The 23,893-nt window shown below is 37.5% G+C and overlaps 2 protein-coding genes across 3 annotated transcripts in view; both read left to right on the forward strand.

Moving 5' to 3' along the window:
- The window catches only part of LRRC69 (leucine rich repeat containing 69), a 127,790-nt gene that overhangs the window by 96,846 nt on the left and 7,051 nt on the right, over nt 1-23,893 (forward strand). Inside the window, exon 8 of one of the 2 annotated variants that reach the window (XM_037741856.1) lies at nt 350-465. In XM_037741856.1, the coding sequence (XP_037597784.1) occupies nt 350-460 (111 nt within the window). In that variant the 3' untranslated portion in view covers nt 461-465. Of the gene's footprint in view, nt 1-349; nt 607-23,893 lie in introns of those variants that run through there. The other variant, XM_037741854.1, reaches the window with a different exon arrangement.
- Nucleotides 363-23,893, forward strand: part of SLC26A7 (solute carrier family 26 member 7) — a 174,972-nt gene continuing 151,441 nt past the window's right edge. The window contains exon 1 of the mRNA XM_017538069.2: nt 363-465. The gene's annotated coding sequence lies outside the window, so the exon portion shown is untranslated. The remainder of the gene's footprint in view (nt 466-23,893) is intronic.

Here is a 23,893-nt window from a genome sequence, read left to right on the forward strand (position 1 = left end):
TTGATCAATTTAATACACCTGAAGGACAAAGATCAGGTCCATGTAGATGCTGTATCATTTTTTTTCACCTTCATTTCTAACACTTTATGGTTAGACGACATAATGATATGTTTGAATCAAAGCACGAGTAGTCTTCCATCATTTGAGTTTTGTTTAGCATTTGAGTATGACTTTCTTAGATAGTTAAGTTTGTGTTTTTATGTGTGAGAAAAGAGCAACTCAAGCATAAATAGGATAGTGTGTCCTTTAAAAATCGATATTCTGAAACCTCTGAGAAAGCGAATATTTATTTTAATCAAAAATATTTATTGAACACTGCCTTAGTTTTATTTTTAATCTTTATTTTTAGGCCTGGAAGATAAGCAAGAATCTGCAGCTGGTGCCTGTCCGAGCATTAGTTTGTTCTTACAAATGTTTTACTCAGCGTGACCCTAACCTCTTTGGAATTGCTCGGGTGTAGAACAGGTGAGGTGCTCATTCACAGCCTCACTCGACTTGCCCTGTCAGCTCTGCATACACAGTCAAATTATGCCCTACTTAGGATACCATGCTGTGTCTGTTCCCTTTGACAATGCATTAAATAAAGGAAGAAAAATAATTCTATTATAATGTTCCCAATTGAATCACTATAGTCTGCCTTTAGCTTGTTTAGATTCTAGTTGTGCTTTTTTTTTTCGGGGGGCGGGGCGCTTAAAAACAAAAAATAAAAAAAGGAAAAATAAGATCTGTATGGCAAGTGAGTTATTTGTTCCTATTGTTTTATGACCACCACTCCTCTTTTTCTAGATGAGTATTGAGAGACTTTGATGGGGAAAAGTATTTATTTTATGAATGTTTTGCCATTGAAGAGGAATCACTGTTTAGTGCTAGATAACCATATTACATTTATGTGATTTCATTTGAGGCACTAATATCTATTGACCTTCACACAAAAAATGAGAAGAAACCTGAAAAGTCAGGTTTGGTAACTACTAATATCACTTTGTGACTGTTTTTAATTTTTTTTTCTCTTTTTAAAACAATTTTTTACATGATAAACTGTCGAGGCAGTAATGCTGAAATGATAATCTGGCTCATTTTCTTGGAAGGACAACAGAAAAGTAGAAAAATAAGTTATGAAAATATATGTTACACTTTGCACAGACCAGTAGTTCTTAGAAGTGTGTTCTATTCAGCACCATCTGCATTAATTGAGAACATGTTAGAAATAAAAATTATCTGGCCCCACCCCAGAACCACTGAATTAGAAACTTTGAGAGTGTGGCCCAGCAATCGCTATTTTAACAAACCCTCCACATGATATCTTTGCATGCTCAAGCTTGAGAACCACAGGATAGACTCAGAAAAAGCTGCTGCATGTTCAGAAAGTAAGAAATGTGATTATAATTTTATGTTTAAAGCCCACCAGAAATCTTCTTGTCACTACCTGTGATTCTTCTGGTGGAAAGCTGAGTGGAATCTCATCTTCCTGGTAGTTATTATCAGGTTACCTTCCTAGCAAGGCCTTTTATGAGTTTAGTGCAGGTTCTTTACGCATAAGAATTGCCTCTGGCATAACTGAGAAATAAAATCAATGGAGCACAGCAAAGAGATCCTCAACTCCAGAGAGCAAAGTTCAGGCCCCACTGAGACAGAGATGGGGCCTCAAGGTAACTTTCTAAAGGCTCCATTAAACAAGAATGCATTTTTGACAAAAATAAAAAACCAAGTACAAATGAAAGACATAGGAGCTCATCAAAAATGTATTACTAGGGGTAAAGTATGTATGCTTATTGAGGGAAAATTGCTCAGTAAATTGATTTTGATTAGGAAAATAATTTCTTATAACCTAAGCTGTAGAAAAAGTATTTTCACTTTATTTTTCTTTATTTCCTTGAAAACAACAACAAAAAAAAACCCAGGATACATGTGCAGAACATGCAGGTTTGTTACATAGGTATATGTGTACCATGATGGTTTCCTGCACCTATCGATCCATCCTCTAAGTTCCCTCCCCTCATCCTCTATCCCCAAAGGCCCTGGTGTGTAATGTTCCCCTCTCTGTGTCCATGTGTTCTCAATGTTCAACTCCCACTTATGAGTGAGAACACGTGGTGTTTGGTTTTCTGTTCCTGTGTTAGTTTGCTGAGAATGATGGTTTCCAGCTTCATCCATGTCCCTGCAGAGGATGTGGTCTTATTCATTTTGTGGCTGCATAGTATTCCGTAGTGTATTTGTGCCACATTTTCCTTATCCAGTCTATCACTGATGGGCATTTTGGTTAGTTCCATGTCTTTGCTATTGTAAATAGTGCTGCAATAAACATACCTGTGCATGTGTCTTTATAGTAAAATGATTCATATTCGTTTGGGTATATATCCAGTAATGGAATTGCTGGGTTAGATGGTATTTCAGGTTCTAGATCCAAGAGGAATCACCACACTGTCTTCCACAGTGGTTGAACTAACTTACTTTCTCACTAACAGTGTAAAAGCATTCCGACTTCTCCAGGGCCTGGCCAGCATCTATTATTTCCTGACTTTTTAATAATTGCCATTCTAAGTGGCGTGAGATGGTATCTCATTGTGGTTTTGATTTACATTTATCTGTTGATCACTGATGTTGAGCTTTTCTTCATATGTTTATTGGCCACATAAATGTCTTCTTTTAAGTGTCTGTTCATATCCTTTGCCCACTTTCTGATGGATTATTGGTCTTTTTCTTGTAAATTTGTTTAAGTTCCTTGTAAATTCTGGGTATTAGCCCTTTGTGAGTTGGATAGATTGCAAAAATTACTTCCCATTCTGTAGGTTGCCTGTTTACTCTGATAATAGTTACTTTTGCTATGCAGAAGCTCCTTAGTTTAATTAGATCTTGTTTGTGAATTTTAGCTTTTGTTGCGCTTGCTTTTGTTGTTTTAATTATGAAGTCCTTGCCCATGCCTATGTTCTGAATTATACTGGGTCAGCTTTTTTCTAAGGCTTTTATGGTTTGGGGTTTTACGTTTAGTTTTTAATTTATCTTGAGTTAATTTTTGTATAAGGTGTCAGGAAGGGGTTCAGTTTCAGTTTTCTGCATATGGCTACCCAGTTTTCCCAGCACCACTTACTAAACAAGACATCTCACCCCATTGCTTGTTTTTGTCAGGTTTGTCAAAGATCAGATGGTTGTAGATGTGTGGTGTTATTTCTGAGGCCTCTGTTCTGCTCCAGTGTTCTACATGTCTGTTTTAGTACCAGTACCATGCTGTTTTGATAACTGTAGCCTTGTGGTATTGTTTGAAGTCAGGTAGTGTGATGCCTGTAGCTTTGTTCTTTTTGCTTAGGATTGTCTTAGCTTTATAGGGTCTTCTGTGATTCCATATGAAATTAAATTGTTTTTTCTAATTCTGTGAAAAATGTCAATGGTAGTTTGATGGGAATAGCATCAAATCTATAAATTACTTTGGGTAGTATGGCCATTTTCATGATTTTGAGTCTTCCTGTTTATGAGGATGGAGTGTTTTTCCATTTGTTTGTGTCCTCTCTTTTTTCCTTGGACAGTGGTTTGTAGTTCTCCTTGAAGAGGCCCTGCATGTCCCTTGTAAGTTGTATTCCTAGGTTATTTTATTCTCTTTGTAGCAATTGCGAATGGGAATTCACTCATGATTTGGCTCTCTGCTTGTCTATTATTGGTGTATAGGAATGCTTGTGATTTTTGTGCATTGGCTTTGTATCCTGAGACTTTCTTGAAGTTGCTTGTCAGTTCAAGAAGTTTTTGGGCTGAGATGATGGGGTTTTCTAAATATAAAATCATGTCATCTGCCAACAGAGACAACTTGACTTCCTCTCTTCCTAGAATACCCTTTCTTTCTCTCTCTTTCTTTTCTTTTCTTTTCTTTTCTTTCTTTTTCCTTGATTGCCCTGGTCAGAACTTCTAATACTATGTTGAAGAGGGGTGAGAGAGGGCATCCTTGTCTTGTACCAGTTTTCAAAAGGAATGCTTCCAGCTCTTGCTTATTCAATATGATAATTTGCTGTGGGTTTATCATAAATAGCTCTTATTATTTTGAGATATGTTTCATGAATATCTGGTTTATTGAGAGTTTTTAACATGAAGGGATGTTGACTTTTACCAAAGGCCTTTCCTGCATCTATCGAGATAATCATGTGGTTTTTTTCTCCATTGGTTCTGTTTATGTGATGGATTATGTTTATTGATTTGCATATGTTGAACCAGCCTTGCATCCCAGGTATGAAGCTGACTTGATCTTGGTGGATAAGTTTTTTGATGTGCTGCTGGATTCAGTTTGCCAGTATTTTATTGATGATTTTCACATCAGTGTTCATCAGGGATATTGCTGAAGTTTTCTTTTTTTGTTGTGTCTCTTCCCGGTTTTGGTATCAAAATGATGCTGGCTTTATAAAATCAGGGAGGGTTTCCTCCTTTTCAGTTGTTTGGAATCGTTTCAGAAGGAATGGTACCAGCTCCTGTTTGTATTTCTGGTAGAATTCAGCTGTGAATCCATTTGGTCATGGACTTTTTTTGGTTGATAGGCTCTTAATTACTACTCTAATTTCAGAGCTTGTTATTGGTCTACTCAGGGATTCAACTTCTTTCTGGTTTAGTCTTGGTAGGGTGTATACATCCAGAAATTTATCCATTTCTTATAGATTTTCTTTTATTTGTGTAGAGGTGTTTATAATATTCTCTAATGATAGTTTGTATTTCTGTGAAGTCAGTGTATATTTTTATTGTGTATATTTGATTCTTTTCTCTCTCCTTATTAGTCTAGCTAGTGGTCTATTTGCTTTTTAATTTTTTTCAAAAAATCAGCTCCTGGATTCATTGACTTTCTATCTCTTTCAATTCTTCTCTGATCTTAGTTATTTCTTGTCTTCTGCTAGCTTTCGGATTAGTTTGTTTTTGCCTCTCTAGCCCTTTTAATTGTGATGTTAGGGTGCCAATTTGAGATCTTTCTAGCTTTCTCATGTGGGAAGTTAGTGCCATAAATTTCCCTCTTAACACTGCTTTAGCTGTGTTCCAGAGATTCTGGTACATTGTCTCCTTATTCTCATTGGCTTTAAAGAACTGATGGGCTTCCCTTTGTAAGGTGACCTGGACTTTCTCTCTGGCTGCCCTTAGCAGTTTTTCCTTCGACCTTGGAGAATCTGATGATTATGTGTCTTGGGGTTAATCTTCTTGTGGAGTATCTCAGTGGTGTTCTCTGTATTTCCTGAATTTACACGTTGGCCTGTGTTGCTAGATTGGGGAAGTTCTCCTGGATAATATTCTGAAGTGTGTTTTCCAGCTTGTTTCCATTCTCCCTGTCTCCTTCCGGTACTCAATCATAGGTTCGGTGTTTTTATGAAGTCTCATATTTCTTGAAGGCTTTATTCATTCCTTTTTATTCTTTTTTCTCTATTCTTGCCTGCATGTGTTATATTAGTAAGGTGGTTTTCAAACTCTGATATCCTTTCTTCTGCTTGGTCGATTTGGCTGTTGGTAGTTATGCATGCTTCCAGAAGTTCTTGTGTTTTTTAGCTCCATCAGGTTGTTTATGTTCCTCTCTAAACTGGTTATTCTAGTTAGTAATTCCTATAACCTTTTATCAAGGTTCTTAGCTTCTTTGTAGTGGGTTAGAACATGCTTCTTTAGCTTATTGTAGTTTTTTATTAGCCATCTTCTGAAGCCTACTTTTGTCAATTTGTCCATCTGATCCTCCGTCCAGTTCTGTGCCCTTGATGGAGAGACATTGCAATCATTTGGAGGAGAAGAGGCACTCTGGCCTTTGAGTTTTCAGCACTTTTTCATTGATTCTCATCTTTGTGAGTTTGTCTAGTTTCAGTTTTGAAGCTGCTGACTCTTGGATGGGGTTTTTGTGGGGGACTTATTGTTGTTGTTAATGCTGCTGTTGTCACTTTCTGCTTGTTTGTTTTTCTTTCAATAGTCAAGTCTCTCTTCTGTAGGGTTGCTGCCCTTGACTGGGGGTTAACTTCAGGCCCTATTTACCTGATTCACTCCCATGCCTGGAGAGGTCACTCAAGGAGGCTGGAGAGAACCAAAGGTGGGTGCCTCCTCTTTCTTCTGGGACCTCTGACCTCGAGGGTCACCAACCCCTGATGCCAGTAGGATTGTTCCTGTATAGCATGTCTGACAACTCCTGTTGGAGGGTCTCACCCAGTTTGGTGGCACAGGGAGCAGGACCCATTTAACAAAGTACTTTGTCCCTTGGTGGAGAGGGTGTGTTTTGCTGGGGGGAAACCCACTCATTTAGGTTGCCCAGATTCCTCAGAACTGCCAGGAGGAGAGGCTAAGTCTGCTGGTCATTAGAGACTGCAACCACCCCTCCCTCTAGGGGCTCAGGCCTAGGAAGATCTGAATTCTGGCCCCGAGCCTCTGGCTGGAGGTATTGGAGATCCTGCAGGGAAGCCCTGCCCACTGAGGAAAGATGGGTCAGAGTTAGACCTGAAGAGACATCCTGACCACAGACTGCCACAGCCCCAAAGCCAGTGGGTTGGACTGTGGGGACAAGCCTTGGGACCAAGCCATCCAGCCTCCCTGGCTCCAGAAGGAAAAAAGCACAAGCTGGAGCTATAGAAATGGGTGCCGCCCTTCCCCACCTAGGGAGCTTAGCATGTTAGGCAGTTGTGAGTCCCAGCGCAGACTGCTGCTCCTGCCCCAAGGAGCTCACATGGCTTAGACAGCAGGCGGTGGCCGCAGGTGCTGGTTGCTCCTCCTCCTGGGAGTTGTTAGGCTTAAACAGATTCCAGCTATGAGGTTATAAGAATCTGCGCGTTCCAGGGTTGCGAAGCTAGGCTCCTGTGGCATGCGTTTGTGAGTGGGATCTTCCAATCTGTGAGTTGCACAGTTCCATGGAAAAAGCACAGTCTCCCTGGCTGAGTAGCACACTCACTCACTGCCTCCCTTCTCTGGGGGGATGGGATTCCCCTTCCCTGTGTAGCTCTCAGGTGAGCTGCTGCACAAACTGCTCTTCCTTCTCTCCGTGGGTCCTGCCAGCCTTCTGGTCAATTTTGATGAGAGAATCTGGATACCTTCGTTGCCAGTGAAAAATTCACATGCCTTTTATGTTTTTTTTTTGTTTTTTTTTTTTTTTTTTTTTTTTTTTTTTTTTTTTTTTTTTTTTTTTTGACGTGAGCTCTCTGAACCATGCTGCTTCTAGTAAGCCACCTCCCAGAAAAGTGTTTTGTTTACCATTTTAACCCTATGATCTCAGCTACAACGTATGTGCCATCTTGGTCTTGAAGAGAAAATTTTATCCATATATTTATCTCAGGTGACACAAAAGAAAATATTGGCTCCCTAACATCTCCTTTCTACTCCTATCCTTGTCGTATTCTAAGGTACCACAACCTGGTTTCTGCCCTGCCATGCCATGGCAACTGGCCTTTCAGAAGTCATCAGTGACTTACCCCCAGTCCAGCTGCTCCTCCTCTGGCTGGTACTCCATGAAGGGTTGGGCTAGATTGGCTGCTTCTGCCTCTTGGAACTATATGCCTGAAGTCCAGTCCTTTACCCCATCCCTTTAATTGAATCTTCTATATATCCCTCAAAACCATGTGTTGAGGGAAATAAAAAATAAACAATGGGTTAACAATATAATGATAAGTACTTTGGTGAGAAGTAAAAGATGATCCAGAAAATAGAGAATTGTGGGAGTACTTTTTATATAGGGCCTGAATCCGATAAGGTAATATTTGATCATCAATCTGAAGCAAGTGAATGAGTGACTCCTACAGATATAATGAATAGGAACCAGTTGAATATTTGAAAAGCTAAAAGCCCAGGCTAAATGCATGCTAAAATAAATCCATGACTCTGATGGCCAGAAATTTAGCGTTACAGGTTTCATGGTCATGTATCAAGTGTCACCATGGTAACCAGACTCTGGAAGGATGTGTCTGCTTCTGCCCTTGGGGTCAACTCCTGTTCTGAATCACTGACTAATTAAATTTGAAACTTAGTCAATGTCACTCCACCTATGCATGTATGTGTTTGTGTATGATAGTGTGGTTATCTTGTCCATGTATAATCCATCTGAAACTCTCTTTTTGGGATCTGAAACTGCAAACTATTTTCTAACAATTACAACCAACTTTTTTATTCTGATGAAGTTAAAGCAACTGGAGAAATAACTTTTTGTGAATTATCTAGCTTCAGTTTTTCTCCTCTTATTGTCTCTTCTGTGGTTGCTCTTTGGAATTTTTGTTTTTCACTCACATTTGCCTCAGACAGAGAATAAGATGGAGAAACTGAAGTCTCTTTTACTGTTTGTTATAAACTCTTAACATCTATTTTATGGGGAAGTAGCTTCAAACAGAAGATTATATGTTATTTTAGGATTATTAATGAATTATATTTATGTCCTCAGTTATTAAGAGTAATTTAAGTGTGGTCTCTGATTCTTTATGTTTGTGTATACTATTTGTAAATGCAATCCAAATGGATTTTTCTCATTTAATTACTCAACATTTCTAACAACTTTTCACAATGGGTAGTTGAATCCAGTGGATAAAGAGTTGCTAAAACTAGCTAAAATATTGATATTATTTTTCTATAATCAAAGCAATAAGCCATTATGTATGTTAGCTATTTTAGGACTTTTATGTTAAAAAGCATTGTTTTCTTTCTTAACATATTTATTAATGGAGAATACCAAGAAAGTTTTTAATGAAGGATTTAATTTTTTCATTTGAGGAAGCTTCTAACATCTCCAGAATAACATTTGAAACTCTCATTGGTATTTCTTTCATAAAATATTTCTGCATATTCCTTGTTGGCTAGGTTATTTTATTGACTGCAGCTATTAGAAAATAAGTGGCTGGAAGTCACTTGCTCTTGCTAAACAACTGTTTCGCCTCGTGGCCTTGAGAATGTCCCTAGGCAGCTTAAGCTACAAATTCACTGCTGGTACTTTGGGAGCCTTCTGTAGGCCACGGGGCCCCAAACTGCATGAAAGCTCCTGACCTGAAGTTAGAAAGGAATCTGGAGACTCATAGAGCAGCCATGGCACACCAGAATTTAATAGAGGCCTTTTAAATGGTCCTAGTCTCATTGGAATCAGTGCCGTGAGGGGCTAGAGAAATCAGCTGAGCTGATGGGAGACAGGTGCCTTGTTTCTAGACGCATCGTTGGAGTGAGTGAAGATGGTTAATATGGCAAAACAATAGTAAACATGGGTGTTGGTGAGTGAGAAAATGAGCTACAAAAACTAGAAGAGCAAGGCTGCTTTAGAAGGTGGGATGGGGAAGGCAAAATATCTAGAATTTCTTTGATTTAGGCCATCCATGGGCAGCTGAGAGTTCGGACATATTCAAAGGCAGGTGTTTGGGCCTTAAGTGAGGTGGGGCTCATCAATATCACTGCAGATGGAAGGTGAGCAAGCTGGTCGGTATAAAGCTTGGCTCATGAGTTGCAGACAGACAGCCTGAGGCACGGGCTGCATGGGCCAGGAGCTTCGCAAGGACCACTTTATGGGAAGTTACTGGCTTTTATTCCTGTAAGTAATTTGATACATATTTGGAGAGAGAGGAAGAAAGTGAGTGTGTTGGAAGGTAGGGAAGCTGGATCATGGCCATCCCTCCCCTAGTAAAATTAGAAAAAGCCTCCAGTCACTTTAATTTTAACCAAAGCCTGTGCTTGCTTTCTGGTGTGACTGAAGAAACTGGGGGTTACTTGTGGTTTATTATTTTGTCTTTCCAAATAGAGGACAAAAAAGTGCATTTAAAATGTTTAAAACTGACCAATTAAAATGCCTCATTCAAGTAAGTAACGGTTTGAAAAAGGAAGTACTACCTCAAGGAAGAAAATATCCATATCTCATTGAAAGATTTTCATTTTATGTTTCTAATTGCTCATCCAACAAATATTCATTGCTACTTCTCATAAGGAACATGTTATCCAAACTTAGCAGTGGATGGACAAAGCCTCAAAGAGCTTTTATCTGTCCCTAGCACAATGACCAGAAAGGGATTCCTTTAAAATGTCAGACCAGGCTCTTCCCTGCTTGAATCCTGCCAGTCTCACTCTCCACATCCTATTTCCTCACTGTTCCCTCAGATCTTCTGGCTCATTTCCCCACAACTTTTAGGAAGTCCCTCTTTGGCCACCCTATTTAAAATTATGATGCCCACCTCAACATGCACAAAGGCCCTTCCCTTATGTTTCTCATTCCTCAACACTTTCTATTTCACTCTACAATTTACTTATTTGTTTATTGTCTGTCTTCCTCCACTATAGTGTAAACTCCATGAGGGTAAGGCAGGAATTTTTCCTTCCAATGTTTTATTATGAAAATTTTCAAACATATAGAAAACTTGGAAGAACTTTGCAATGAACACCCATATGCCTATCACCTAGGTTCTATAATTAACATTTTACTATATTTGCCTTATTAAATAGCTGTTTATTCCTCTATTCAGTCATCAGTCTCTTATTTTTTATGCATTTTGAAGTTGAAAACATCAGTATATTTCCCTTCTAATATTTCAGTGTGCATATCACTAACTAGACTTAAATACTTTTTATCTTTTTTACATGAATATTCTTATGCACAAATTTATAAGACTTTGGAAAATGCTTTCCCAAACATTTATCAAGATTTGGAGCATTGCCACCACCCCCAAAGATGTTCTCATGTCCCTTCCCTGTAAGGTTGCTGGAATTTACAAATAAAAATATAGGATGCCCTGGTAAATATGAATGTTAGCAAACAATGGATGGATGCCTTTTTATATAATAATGTCATAAATATTGCATGAGACACATTTGCACTAAAAAATTCTTTGTTTATCTGAAATTCAAAATTCATCTGGCAACCCTGCTTTCTGGTGAATTTCATGCTTCCCCTTCACCCTCGACAAGCAACCATTTTTCTGATTTTTTTTTTCCACCGTAGATTTTGCCTGTTTGAGAACTTCCTGTGAAAGGAATCAGACAGTATATATTCTTTTCTGTAAGGCTTTTTTTCCACTTAGTATAATGGTTTCAAGATTCAGCCATATTGTTGCATATATCATGAATTTGTTCCTTTTTGTTACTGAATAGTATTCCATAATATAACTGTAATACACTTTGTTTATCAATTCTCCAACTTGGGCTTGTCCAATTTTTGTTTAATATGAATAAGCTGCTATGAACCAAAGCATACATAGAAACATTTGTTGGGTGCCAGTTATGTTCTAGACAACTCCTTGACAAGCCTCATAAGCACTTTGTGATTTAACTTTTTTTTACCTCTTCCCTCGTCTCACCTCTTGCCACTCATCACTTAAGCTCAATTTCCTCCAACTGTCTTCCTTTCATTGCTCTGAAGCTCCCATGCTGTCCCCACCTGGGGTTTTCTATGCAGTTCCCTCTAATTGGAACATGGTTTCTCCCTGTTGGTTCCTGGCACGTTTTGCTTAGGTTCCTGTATTTACGACAGTGGGACCAGAAGCAAGGGTCCTCACTTTTCAGGGCCTCTATCAGTGACCTCTCTACCTATAAAAAAAAAAAAAAAAAAAAAAAAACTGTCCCTTCTCAGGGGGTTATTATAAATATTAAATGAATCAATTTATGAAAAGGACATGGCCTGGCATCATAGTACATGTTCAGTCAATGTTTGTAATAGATGTCATGGAAGGCCTTGAATTTCTAGAAGCTTATACTTTGCATATACTCAATGCTACAGAACAGAGAATGGCAAAAGGTGGTGACAACAGTGCAGAAGATAAGAGGGTACAAGCAAGCAAGGAGAAGAAGACCAAACTGAGTTTATAAAACTATTCTGCATGAGTACACTAAATGACAGTTGAGATTACGGCAGTGGGAATTGAACATGAAATAGATTTAGAAGATCTTTGTCTTAGAGACAGAATCAACTTACTATACAGTAAAGAGCAAAGGAGAGGGCGGAGACATGGATAGCTCCGAGCTTTCCATCTTATCTGGGTCTTATCTGGGTATTTGTAAGAATGTAGTCTGGGCATGGTGGCTCATGCCTGCAACCCCAGGGAGGTGGGCGGATCACAAGGTCAGAATTTCAAGACCAGCCTGGGCAACCCAGTGAAACCTCGTCTCTACTAAAATACAAAAACTTATATGGGCATGGTGGCAGATGCCTGTAATCCCAGCTACTCAGGAGGCTGAGGCAGGAGAATCTCTTGAACCTGGGAGGCAGAGGTTGCCGTGAGCCAAGATCGTGCTACTGCACTCCAGTTTGGGTAACAAAGCGAGACTCCATCTCCAAAAAAAAAGAATGCAGGTGCCAAGTAGCAAGGTAAGAGATCTGGAAAGGGGGTCTGGATGTGAAGGGAAAGGATGAGTTTGATTTTATGATAGACATGAGAAATTAAGGATGCTAACTGGACGTTAGTAGAAATGCTCAGCATGTCATTGGAAAGAAAAATATAAGCAAACGCATGCATACTGATGAGGAATGAATTACATCCTTATATCATCGGATGACTGATTTCATTGCTGTTCCTCTACAAATTTAATTCTTCTTTTTGACTAGTCTTACATGGGATTTTTACAAGTGAACAGTTATTTCCTTAGATGTTGTAGTCTCAGATAGCAAAGACACAGGGACATGGAGAGAAGGTTCTTGTAATGGAGAGAAGGCCAAAATCACATATGGGGAGGCTGTTGCAAAGTCAGAGGGAACCCTCTTGGAAGGGGACCGACCACTTAATAAGGTATGACTGTGTCAGCAATGAAATGCTTTTCTTTTTTTTTCTCCTGAAGGATTAAGAGTCTGGCACTTTGAATCACTGTGTTCCAATTTGAAGGTTAGGGTGGATTATTTTAAATCCTAAAACTGTAAGGAAAAAAATAGAGCCAGTAGGTTTAGTTTCTGATCTCCAGGCAACAGGCAAATACTGTATGACACAGGGAACTCTGTGTGTGTATGTGTATGCATGTGTGTGCGTGCGTGTGTGTGCTCGTGTGTGTGCACATGTGTGTGAGTGCATTTGTGAGCATTGTCTTTCTTCCCTGTTTTGATTCTTTACCACTGCTAGGTAGGAACTGGAGGTCAGAGAATTAGCTGACATTACTACAATGGCTTTCCTTTGATATAATAAGAACTTCATAGTCACGGTGATGGGTCTTCATGTCATTTTTTAGAAAAGCAGGTATGTGAAGTCTTCATCTATTATTTTTTATAATGTTGGTAGTGCGTAATATAACAAAAACTACCCAAGATTTTCAACCTGACAAGTTCTTCTAAGACCAGAATGACTCATTAAGAAAAACAAAATGAATCTGAAATTAAGTTGTTTCTCTGAGTGTATTTTTAAAGTACATATGCAATAAATAAAGGGTTACTTTCCTGTTAGAAATTTTCATGGAACTCAATTCTTTCAATGTAAGCATTTTCAGATTTCTAACCAAATAAATTTATTTCTAACCAAAATATGCTATTTTTTATTTCCCTACACGTAGGGTCTGTATTATCAGAATGATAATTCTGATATATTATGTTTTCAGAGGAATATTTACAGAAACTGAGAGAATCTGTGATGAAATGATACCATGTATTTTACTGATGATTCCAAACTTCACTTTACATGAAAGGGATAATTTATTGTGAAAAACAAAAAAAGTCCTTTTCCACTACACTGTACTATGTTCCTTACAATATTAAGGATATTCCCTTTTGCATTTTACCAGCAGATTTTCCAGGGCATGTGCCCCATAATCAGTTTTTTGGGTTAAACATGTCTTGCTGAGTTTCAGAAGCACCTAAGAAAATCCCATTGGTTTGATTTGAGGAAATCAGAGTGCCAGGATGCTTGAATAGGTGACAAGGAGTGGGGAGACCTAGTGATGATGTTTTCAGACATCCTAAATTGGCCTATTTCATGGAGCTAGTGTTTGTTGACAGACATCCAGAAGGCTGAAAGCATTATATAAAAGATTCAGACACTGCCTATGCCTAACATGCTTGTAATACACCTCTATGAAGCTTCAAGCTAAACAAAATGTTGATTTTACTAGGGGAAAAGCATTTAGAGAATACAGATGATTGTATGAGTTGATCTCTTGGGGCTCCTATGATTTCAAGAAAGGCTATGCATTTTTGAAAGCTGGTGATTACTGACAAATTAAGGTTTGACAATTCTAGCTAAGAATGTGCTTAATGTTCATTGGGAGAACTGAATTATATTGGGAATACTTCCAAGTTGGTAGAGAATGCCTTTGGTTTTAAAGATGCTTCCACAGTCTTGCCTGATTGTATTTAAATTGTGCTTTTTGATATCCTGGTGAGACCCTAATGAAAAACCCTCAAACAGAGGAAAATTTATTTCAGCCTAATTAAGATTCATCAGATTGATCCTTTCAACAAGGCAAAGCAGGATAAGTGCAGAAGAGAAGAGAAAACATCAGGAGAAAAAGGAGGGAAGTAGGCCACTGAAGAGACAGTGTGGAAGAACAGTAGACAGCTTTCCCCTTAGAAAATATGGCAGAGGGGCCCGGCGCCATGGCTCATGCCTGTAATCCCAGCACTTTGGGAGGCCAAGGCAGGCAGATCACCTCAGGTCAGGAGTTTGAAACCAGCCTGGCCAACATGGCAAAACCCCATCTCTACTAAAAATGCAAAAATTATCCAGGCATGGTGGCACATGCCTATAATCCCTGCTACTTAGGAAGTTGAGACAGGAGAATCACTTGAACCTAGGAAGCGGGGATTGTAGTGAGTGAAGATCCCACCACCGCACTCCAGCCTGGGCAACAGAGTAACACTCTGTCTCAAAAAAAAAAAAAAAAAAAAAAAAATGGAAAGAGAGAAAACAGAGCAGACAGAGAAAGAAAGAAAAAGAAAATGTGGGAAAGGGGCATGGAACCCAAAATCTCACCTTTCTGGCAAATATGTTCCTCAAAGCTGAAAAGATAAAGCAACTTGTCCCAAAGCACACCTAAAACTCTCACCTACCTCTGTATAGTTCGATGTGTTTTATTTTCAGTCCACCTATGCTTTGGTCATAGAGTCCTCCAGAGAGCCAGAATTGCTACAACAATCTTTTGAACTCCCTTGTTGCTACAGACATATTACTTTTTAGACATGTGAATGAGTTACTGTCCTCCAGCCCCCGGAACAGCCTTCCATTCTCTTTACCACCTTCACTCTCTCCCTGGGCTCTTCTCTTCTCCAAAAGTTTAAGGATGAGATTCTAATCTGGGTTTCCAGAAACATGAGCTTATTTCAAATTGATCAGGGGCAGATGTAGAAAACAGAAACAAGAATAGATTTAATACCGGTTTATGTGAATCTTGAAATCATTTTCCTAATTAACTTAGTTTAATTTCTTTTTAACTAGTATAAGCCTCAACTCTCTGAAAGTACTTGTATCTGTTTTTTTCATGCCCTTCAATGGATGACTACCGCCTTTCTGGGTGTGAAATGTTGGTTAGGAATATATTTTGGAGCTCATGAGCTCTGTAACTTAATTGGATTTAAGCAAGTCTATCGGACATATCACAAACTTTTCTTAATTCTGCTCAAAATGTTAAAGCTGTTATTTTTCAGGGTGGGCCACTAACCCCTCCATTAATTAGAGCATTAGGAAGTTCTTCCAGGTCTCTTAAGAAGTAGAGTAGTTGCCTACCATTTAGCCATTACTAAAGCAATGACAGGTAGTCATTGTTACTGCATGTATTAAAATGGGGTGGCCCTCTGTTTAGTTTTTTTTTTTAAATGAAAGTGGGCAGAGACTTGGCAGTGAAAGACACCTGTCTTTGCCTTCTTTTCAGCTTCATAAAATGCTTGCTTCATTCTCAAGTCCCGTGAAGGAATTCAGATATTAAATGTTGAAGTATTTGATGCTGTTAAATAAAACAGCCAAACCAGAATGAAAACCCTATATTTTTTGCAAATGGAAAAATTGAAAACAATCTTCTCATTCAATGAATAGGCCTCTCTCTCTCTTCCCTCTCCTTTCTCTCTCCCTCCCTCTCTCTCCCTTTCCCTCCTTCCCTCTTATTCTCTCTCTCCCTCCCTGCTTCTCTCCCTCTCCCCCCCTCTTTTTCTTTTATTCCCTCTCTTCTCTCTCCCTCCCTTCCCCCACCCTCCCTCCTTCCTTCCTTCCTTCCTTCCTTCCTTCCTTCCTTCCTTCTTTCCTTCCTTTCTTCCTTCCTTCCTTTCTTCCTTCCTTCTCTCTCTCTCTCTTTCTCTCTTTCCTTTTTTTTGAGATAGTGTTTTCCTGTCACCCAGGCTGTTGTGCAGTGGTGTGATTTTGGCTTACTGCAAACCTCTGCCTCCTGGCTCAAGTTATCATTCCACTTCAACATCCTGACTAGCTGAGACTGCAGGTGTGAGCCACCATGCCAGGCTAATATTTTTATTTTTTATTTTTTTTGTAGAAACTGGGTTTGCCATAACACCCAGGTCTCAAGTGATCCCTTCACCTCAGCCTCCCAAAGTGCTGAGATTACTGGCGTGAGCCACCATGCCCAGTCCAAGTGCCTGGAATTTCTGCAAGGTAGAATTATGTCTAAGCTCTATTCATTGAGGGCTTGAAAATAAACAGCAAGAGAAAAAGGAGAACTAGAGGAGATGGAAAGAAATATTCCTGGAGGGAAATTCTCACTCATATTTAGGACTGACTTTAAGGAATCTGGCATGCAGTTTCTAATAAATTATCCATGTTCATATCTTTACTCATGCCTATCAAGAGGAAAAGAGAAAATTAGAATTCCCACCAGTCTAGGAATATTGTGAAACAGTGTCAGCTATGAAATATTTATGAGAGATTTTGGGTGAAGGGGAGTCTGGGGGAAGAAATAACTGTGAAAGGTCTGGGAGCCACAGAAATATTTGGTAATTGAAAATTATTGTCTGGGGACTTAAAAAAAAATACCTAAAAAAATTGGTTCTTTAAAAGGACTGATTTCAAACTGATGTTTAAAATATATGTATTTCTCACAAACTCAGGAAATACTCCCAACAGTCATTGATTAATAACTCTTGAGCCGTATCTGAGTTGATATATTACCAGTTTTAATGCCAAGTTTACTTAATTTAACCATATTTTGACCATTAGACCATGGGATTCTAGTTTGTGACTTCTATAATATTCTCATATAACAAATAGATTAAATGGGGGCAGAGTGAAGTCTCCCCTATAAGCTACTTGGGATTCTTAATTTTTCTTGACATTTCTGGAAGTGAACAAAAACTGCCCTATTCATTACTTTCTGAAAATTTTACTTACATGCATAACTTTAGGACTATAAATCTCTCATCTCTTTCAAAAGCCCTCAAGACAGAAGCTACGTAATATATCTGGAATAGACACTGGTCCCCAATTAATACAGAAACAAAAATTGTAACCAAATATTTATATCTTAATTTGTGTTTGGGGAAAATTTCTTTTCCAAAAGAAAAGCATAGATATTCTTAACTGCATGAGAAAGAAAATAGAACCCTCTAACCTAAATAGAATGAAAAGCAATTTGAAGCTGGTAATTGAGAAAGCCTCAAGCTTCATATTTCCAGCTTTGCTCACTTTTCCTCCCCTTCTGCCAAAGTTCTCAGGGAATAATAGAATTAGGAGAAGGCCCAGGAAGTCCAAAGTCCATCTGAATAATTTCATAATTAAACCCTCCTGGTATGCTTCTTTAATAGAGGTAGGTAAGGACAGAAGATATCCAATGCCCTCATGTTGTAGAGTGTGCATCATTTTAATGAGACAAAATGAGATGAGTTGATGTAATAGGTTATAGAAAATATTATGATCAACATTCGTCACTGATATAAATTCAATAACTTGTGTGCAGATAAAAACTTCACAAGTTTTATCCAGGTGTTCTTAATTGTTCGTTATTGACTTCACAGCCACTAGATGACACTGTTGCTTTAAGAGTTAGTGCAAGAAGGGCCCTTTAAACATGAGTGTCCGACTTACCAGTTCTGAAACCCAACTAATTCTGATTGTCAGTATTATTACAAATAGTTCTGATGTTACTATTTACTACAAAAAATTTATATATATGCAGAAAAAAAACTACAGCCTCTACTCCCAGTGCCATTCCTCACCACACCAATGTCTACTATTCATCAATTGCTTACTCTGTGACAACCTTTGTGCTTTGTACTTTAGGTAAATTATTTTATTTAATCCTTCTGTCAACCAAACTTGCAGAAGAATACAAAGCTAAGTGGCAGAACTGTAATTCAAACCCCATTTGACTGTTACTACTACCCGCTTTCAATGACAGATGTGCTCCCTGGTAACACAGCAAGCCGGTGGCCAGGGGTAGAGCATGCCCTGAGCTCTGTTATGGTATTCCCAATCCAATTCACTACACCAAAATCTGCAGGATGCCCATTAAATTTGTATGTCTGATGAATGACTTTTTTACTGTGTATCTCATGCAAAACTGTGAATTTTAGATGAATAACAACATCATTTATTGTTTATGTAAGTATATTCTAAATGTTGTGTGGGACATAGTTACACTAAAATTTTTCCTTGTGTGTCTGAAATTCAAGTTTAACTAGGTGACCTATATTTTTATTTGCTAAATCTGGCAATACATAACTATTACTTCAATTAAGTTGGGGCAGTTTAACAAAAAAAACTCAATTTCTTTTCTCTCTCAGATTCTCTCCTTATTCGATACTTCTCTCTGAGGAATATATATTTATCTTTTTAAAGGATGCTCTTGTAATTGGTGCCCTTTATCCCTTTACTTCTTGCCTCTTTCCAGACTTGCTCCATCTGGCATTATCCTGCCTGCCTCATTTTCACTCTTTTTCTCTCGCCCATATCTTTTCCTCCTCTATAAATATGATTAGAGATTTCTACCTTTAAAAACTTCAAGCTTTCTCTGCACCCTGTTTGATTATACTTCTTGAAAGCATACCCCCTATTTCATTATCACTCATTCACTCTTCAACTGCAATCTGGTTTCTGCACCCAACATTATAATGAAGCTCCTCTTCCAAAGGTCACTCAGCAACTTTCTAATAGCTAAATTCCATACTTTCCTAAGCCCTCATCTTCCTTTATTTTCTCTGTATTTGATGTTTTTCCATCTTTAATCCCATACTTCACTCTATCGGTATTATTTCCTAGGGTTTAATCATCACCTTATTGCAGTGGATTCCAAGATTCTCACTCTCTGTCTCTCTTGTAATAGTGTTAATAGTATCACCATATATGTAGTCACATGAAAACATTCCTCTTTGACATTTTTGGGCCCCCCAATTTTTGCTATGTTGCTTTTACCACTGCTACATTCTTGAATCTATCCCATTTGATTTTCAATCTAATTACATTATCAACAAAAATAAGAGGAGTCTGTAAAGGAATTAAAAATTCATAGGAGAGATATTATATTCCCTTTCTTTTTCTATTTCACTTTCCTTATCTGATGATCATCCTGGGGCTGGAAGAAATAAAAGGCATATTCTTGGGTGGTATTCTTTATTTTCTTCACTATGGATAAGTTGACGAGCTCACTGTCTTCCACTGGTTGCCATTTGACAGTGCTCATGAGAATGGAGGTGGGATATGAAAATAATCTTTATTCTATAGCCAAAGTGGCTCATCAGGTTCAGATATTGCTTTATTAATGTATATGATATAGTCACTTCTGTTACATTGACTTTTTTGTTCATTATCTGCACAAGATTTGATTAGAATGTGGGAAAGGTCATATGTACAATTTGCCTTATTACTAACATCAAGAATACATTCAAGAAGGGCAGTTTAGACCTGGAACTCTTATGTCTTTGCTCCTTGGTTTTAAAGACTCCTACAATCCCAGTTAAGTATCTTGAACTATATCTCTCCCTCAAGGAAGACCTAAGAACTCTTAGGTCTTTCTTGGGTATAGAAAATGTGTCAAAAAAAATCTGATCATCCTGCATAATTTTTAAAGCAGCCTATTAAGAGAGTGACTACAAATAATAAGAACATTTATAGGATAGAAAACTTTGGACATATATATTAAATTAGATTTTATTTTAAATACAAGTTAGTAGATGATCCATAAAAATAATTATTTCTTTATGGACATCTAAAAGGAGTGATAGGCATAAGTACTATGTACTACTAAGCATATTTATTACTTCTTATTTTGGCCCTAGTTTTAAGAGCAATAAAATCTTGTTTTTATAGATTATACACAGAGACAGTTTGTTTAAAATGATATATAGATGAAAATATGAGAAAATATTTCTGCTAGCTCTCATAAGGAATTGCCTTAGACTAAAAATTCATAGAGCAGTAACGATAGATTCACACTGTGTTGTGGTTACATCCACTAATGCCTGTGGCAGGTATGGATCTATGCAAACTTTCTTACTGAACATAATGCTTCAGAATTCTTCTCAACTCTGCATTTCAGTATTTTAATTCAAGAACTAATTCATCTGTGTTCACACAGGATTGACAAGTGTGGATTTGAGTTGTTTTTCTTTATATATATATATATATATATATATATATAATATTGCATTTTAGGTTTTGGGGTACATGTGAAGAACATGCAAGATTGTTGCATAGGTACATACATGGCAATGTGGTTTGCTGCCTTCCTCCCCATCACCTATATCTGACATTTCTCCCCATGTTAGCCCTCACCAACTCCCAACCCCTCACTGTACCTCCCCTAGTTCCCCCCAACAGACCTCAGTGTGTGATGTTCCTCTCCCTGTGTCCATGTGTTCTCATTGTTCAACGCTCACCTATGAATGAGAACATGTGGTGTTTGGTTTTCTGTTCTTTTGTCAGTATGCTGAGAATTACGGTTTCCAGGTTCATCCATGTCCCAACAAAGGACACAAACTCATCGTTTTTTATGGCTGCATAGTATTCCATGGTGTATATTTGCCACATTTTCCCTGTCCAGTCTATCATCGATGGGCATTTGGGTTGGTTGAGTTTTTTTTCAATTCAGGGGCTAAGTAGACAGGTTTGAAAGGAATTACAAAGTGGGTAAGATTGTCCATCCCAGGAAAAAAGAAAACATTCCATTCAAATTGAATAATGGTGGGAAGCAAGACATATATGGTATTATTCCTTTATGTTTTTAATGTATTAAGGCATATTAAAAACAACTCAAAACTGCTGAAGGATTCAAACTTTATCAAAATTATCTTAGCAACTAATTAATTTATGGAAGCTAACAACTAACATTTATCAGCACCTCTCCTGTGTGCCAAGCATTGTCCTTGGTACTCTACTTATCTAAATCCTTCCCTCGAAGACCTTGAAAAGTTGGCATTGAGTTTTGGCTTTGTTGGGATTGAATTTCAGTTTTGCTTGCCAATGTGCTGGTTGGTTGTCTGGTTCCATATTACTACACTTCAAATATTTATTTTTTGTTATGTTCCTTTTGACATGAATAAAAAGTAAAGTTCCATAAGGATTGGTTTATCTAGTATATGTATTTTACTGCTAGTAATATAGTGAATATGTACAAAATATCATCTCAATCTGTATGCAATGTAAACTTTGAAACTCCTAGAGTAAATTTCAACTGTGTTACTAATTAATAGGGAGAATGAGAACTCTGGAACTATTCCCTATATGCTATTTCTTGAAGTGAAAGAAATGCTTTGTGGAGAGTCTAAAAAGTTTCTTAAAATTTTGCATTTTCAAGAAATTAAAATGGCTTATAAACTTGTTCTGCGTCTTCCAGTAAATGAGAAACTTACAATTATTCACTGTCCCTTTTCCTACAACAGTACTTTGACCCCACTGTCTGAGTTATAATTGGCCATTCAATTTGACCTCCTGAGACAAATAAGCTTGAGCACTGCAAATTTCTGAATATTATATGTACTGTTTGGGAACAAGACATTAGCAGTAACCCATATTTAAATTAGGTTTTCAGTTGTGGAATGTAAATTGTCAAGAGAAAACAAGTGCAAAAGAAAAATATATTCCATGGCTTTAAGATCCTGAGAAAGCATGAATGCTCTAAATTCTTACTGGAAATTCAGTTGATCCAGAAAACTAGACATCAGTTAAGCGTTGTGGAAGTCAATACACCACAGTGTTGAGTGAGACCCTTAAAAGATGAGTTTTTTATAGGTTCAGGGGCATGTAAAATGGTGACCCAGAAAAGCCTCATTGACACATAGAAACCAAAATAACATCATTAGCAATAATTGTGTGACACTTGGACCCTAATAGTTCTACTTCTAAGGAAACAATCAGAAATTTGGATAAAGATTTATTCCCAGAGATGCTTACCCTAGTGTTATCTGTAATAATAAAAAAAATTGGGAGTGACCAGTTTCTACTCCTTGGGTAAGTGAACTGTGGTACATTTTTGTGAAGAAATATTGTACAGTCATTAAAAACTATTTTCTCTAAGAGTTTTTGATGATATGACAAAAGCTTATGATATAAATCTCAGTGAAATAAAAAATTGCATGTATAGTAATGCCTCAACTACGTAAAGAAAGGTATTTCATATTAAAAAGCTAGAACAAATTATGCCAAAATTTAAATCAACAGTGTGATTATGGAACATATTTTCTTTATCTTTTATTTATTTATTTATTTATTTATTTTTTTGAGACGGAGTTTTGCTCATGTTACCCAGGCTGGAGTGCAATGGCGCGATCTCGGCTCACCGCAACCTCCGCCTCCTGGGTTCAGGCAATTCTCTTTATCTTTTAAAATGCTTTTCTATACTTTCCCAAATTGTCTACTTTACAACAGTAATTATTCAATCAGAAAAATGAAGAAAAATATTGAGAAAAATAAATGGCATCTGGATTCTTCTCAAAGTGTGTTGTGCATTTTGCTCTGTTGATCTTTGACACAGAATATAAAGCCATAAAGCTTGAAAGTAAAAGCAAAATTATAAAGTCAACTTTAAAACTTGAGTTTTCATGTCCAATTAATATACGTGAGAGTAGTTTGGCTATTTTTTAACTTTGTACACTTACTCACATTTATAGGATGCAATAATTGTCTTAAAAAACATTCCTTGTAAGGAAGAGGGAACCCTAAAATAATTATAAGCCTTCCATCTTAGAATAATTCCCTACTTTGCACATAAAAAGCTGAATGACTATATCTTAGAACTGCTGTAAAAATGATTTTCACTTTATTTGTCTCCTTTAAATTAGGAATGACCTTTTGATACTATTTCAACTTGAAGAAATTTAATGAGGCTAACATTACAAGATAGAGGCTAGTTTTGAAATTTTCCCCTACATGTCAAACACTATTTGACAGTGTTCATTAAATTTGTTTTTTTTTTTTTTTGTGGGGTGTCTTATCCCTTTGGAACAATATAGGCTCTATGGAGTATTTTAGCCATTTTTCTTCTGAGTAACACAATAGTTTTGAATAGTCCATTTTCCCTGCAATTATTATCCCTTTCGGGCAGGAACTCTCTATCCAGGGACAGAGACTAATGAAGTTTTTAGACAAACTTCAATATCTTTTAATAGAAGTACATGAAAAATTTACATGACTGCTGAAGACATAATATATTTGATTTCAGTAATTAGTCTGATATGAGCTTCCATATCTTTTTGGACAACATGAAAAAATTCCATTTGATTGTTCTCAAACAATACCTACTAAGGAATAAATTTTGATATGAAATACAGGGACTAGAAAATATATCCGGTTTTTCTTTTTCATAAATGATTTTAATAAAGGCTTATGTATAGCATTCTTAATCAGTTTTTTAGTAATGCAATGGATTAAATTGTATTCCTCCAAAATTAATATGTTGAAGGCTTAGCCCCCCAGTGTGATGGAATCTAGAGACAGGGCCTGTGGGAGCCAGTTAGATAAGGTCATAACAGTAGGGTTATCATGGTGGCAATGATACCCGTATAAGAGGAAGCACCAGAGAGCTTCCTTCCTCTTTCTCTCTGCCATGTGAGAATGCAGAGAAACAGTGGCCATCTGCAAGCCAGTAAGAGAGCCCTCACCAGGGAGCTGAATCAGGT

The sequence above is a fragment of the Cebus imitator genome, unplaced genomic scaffold (assembly GCF_001604975.1).
Source record: "Cebus imitator isolate Cc_AM_T3 unplaced genomic scaffold, Cebus_imitator-1.0 Scaffold109, whole genome shotgun sequence".
Classification (NCBI taxonomy): Eukaryota; Metazoa; Chordata; class Mammalia; order Primates; family Cebidae; genus Cebus; species Cebus imitator.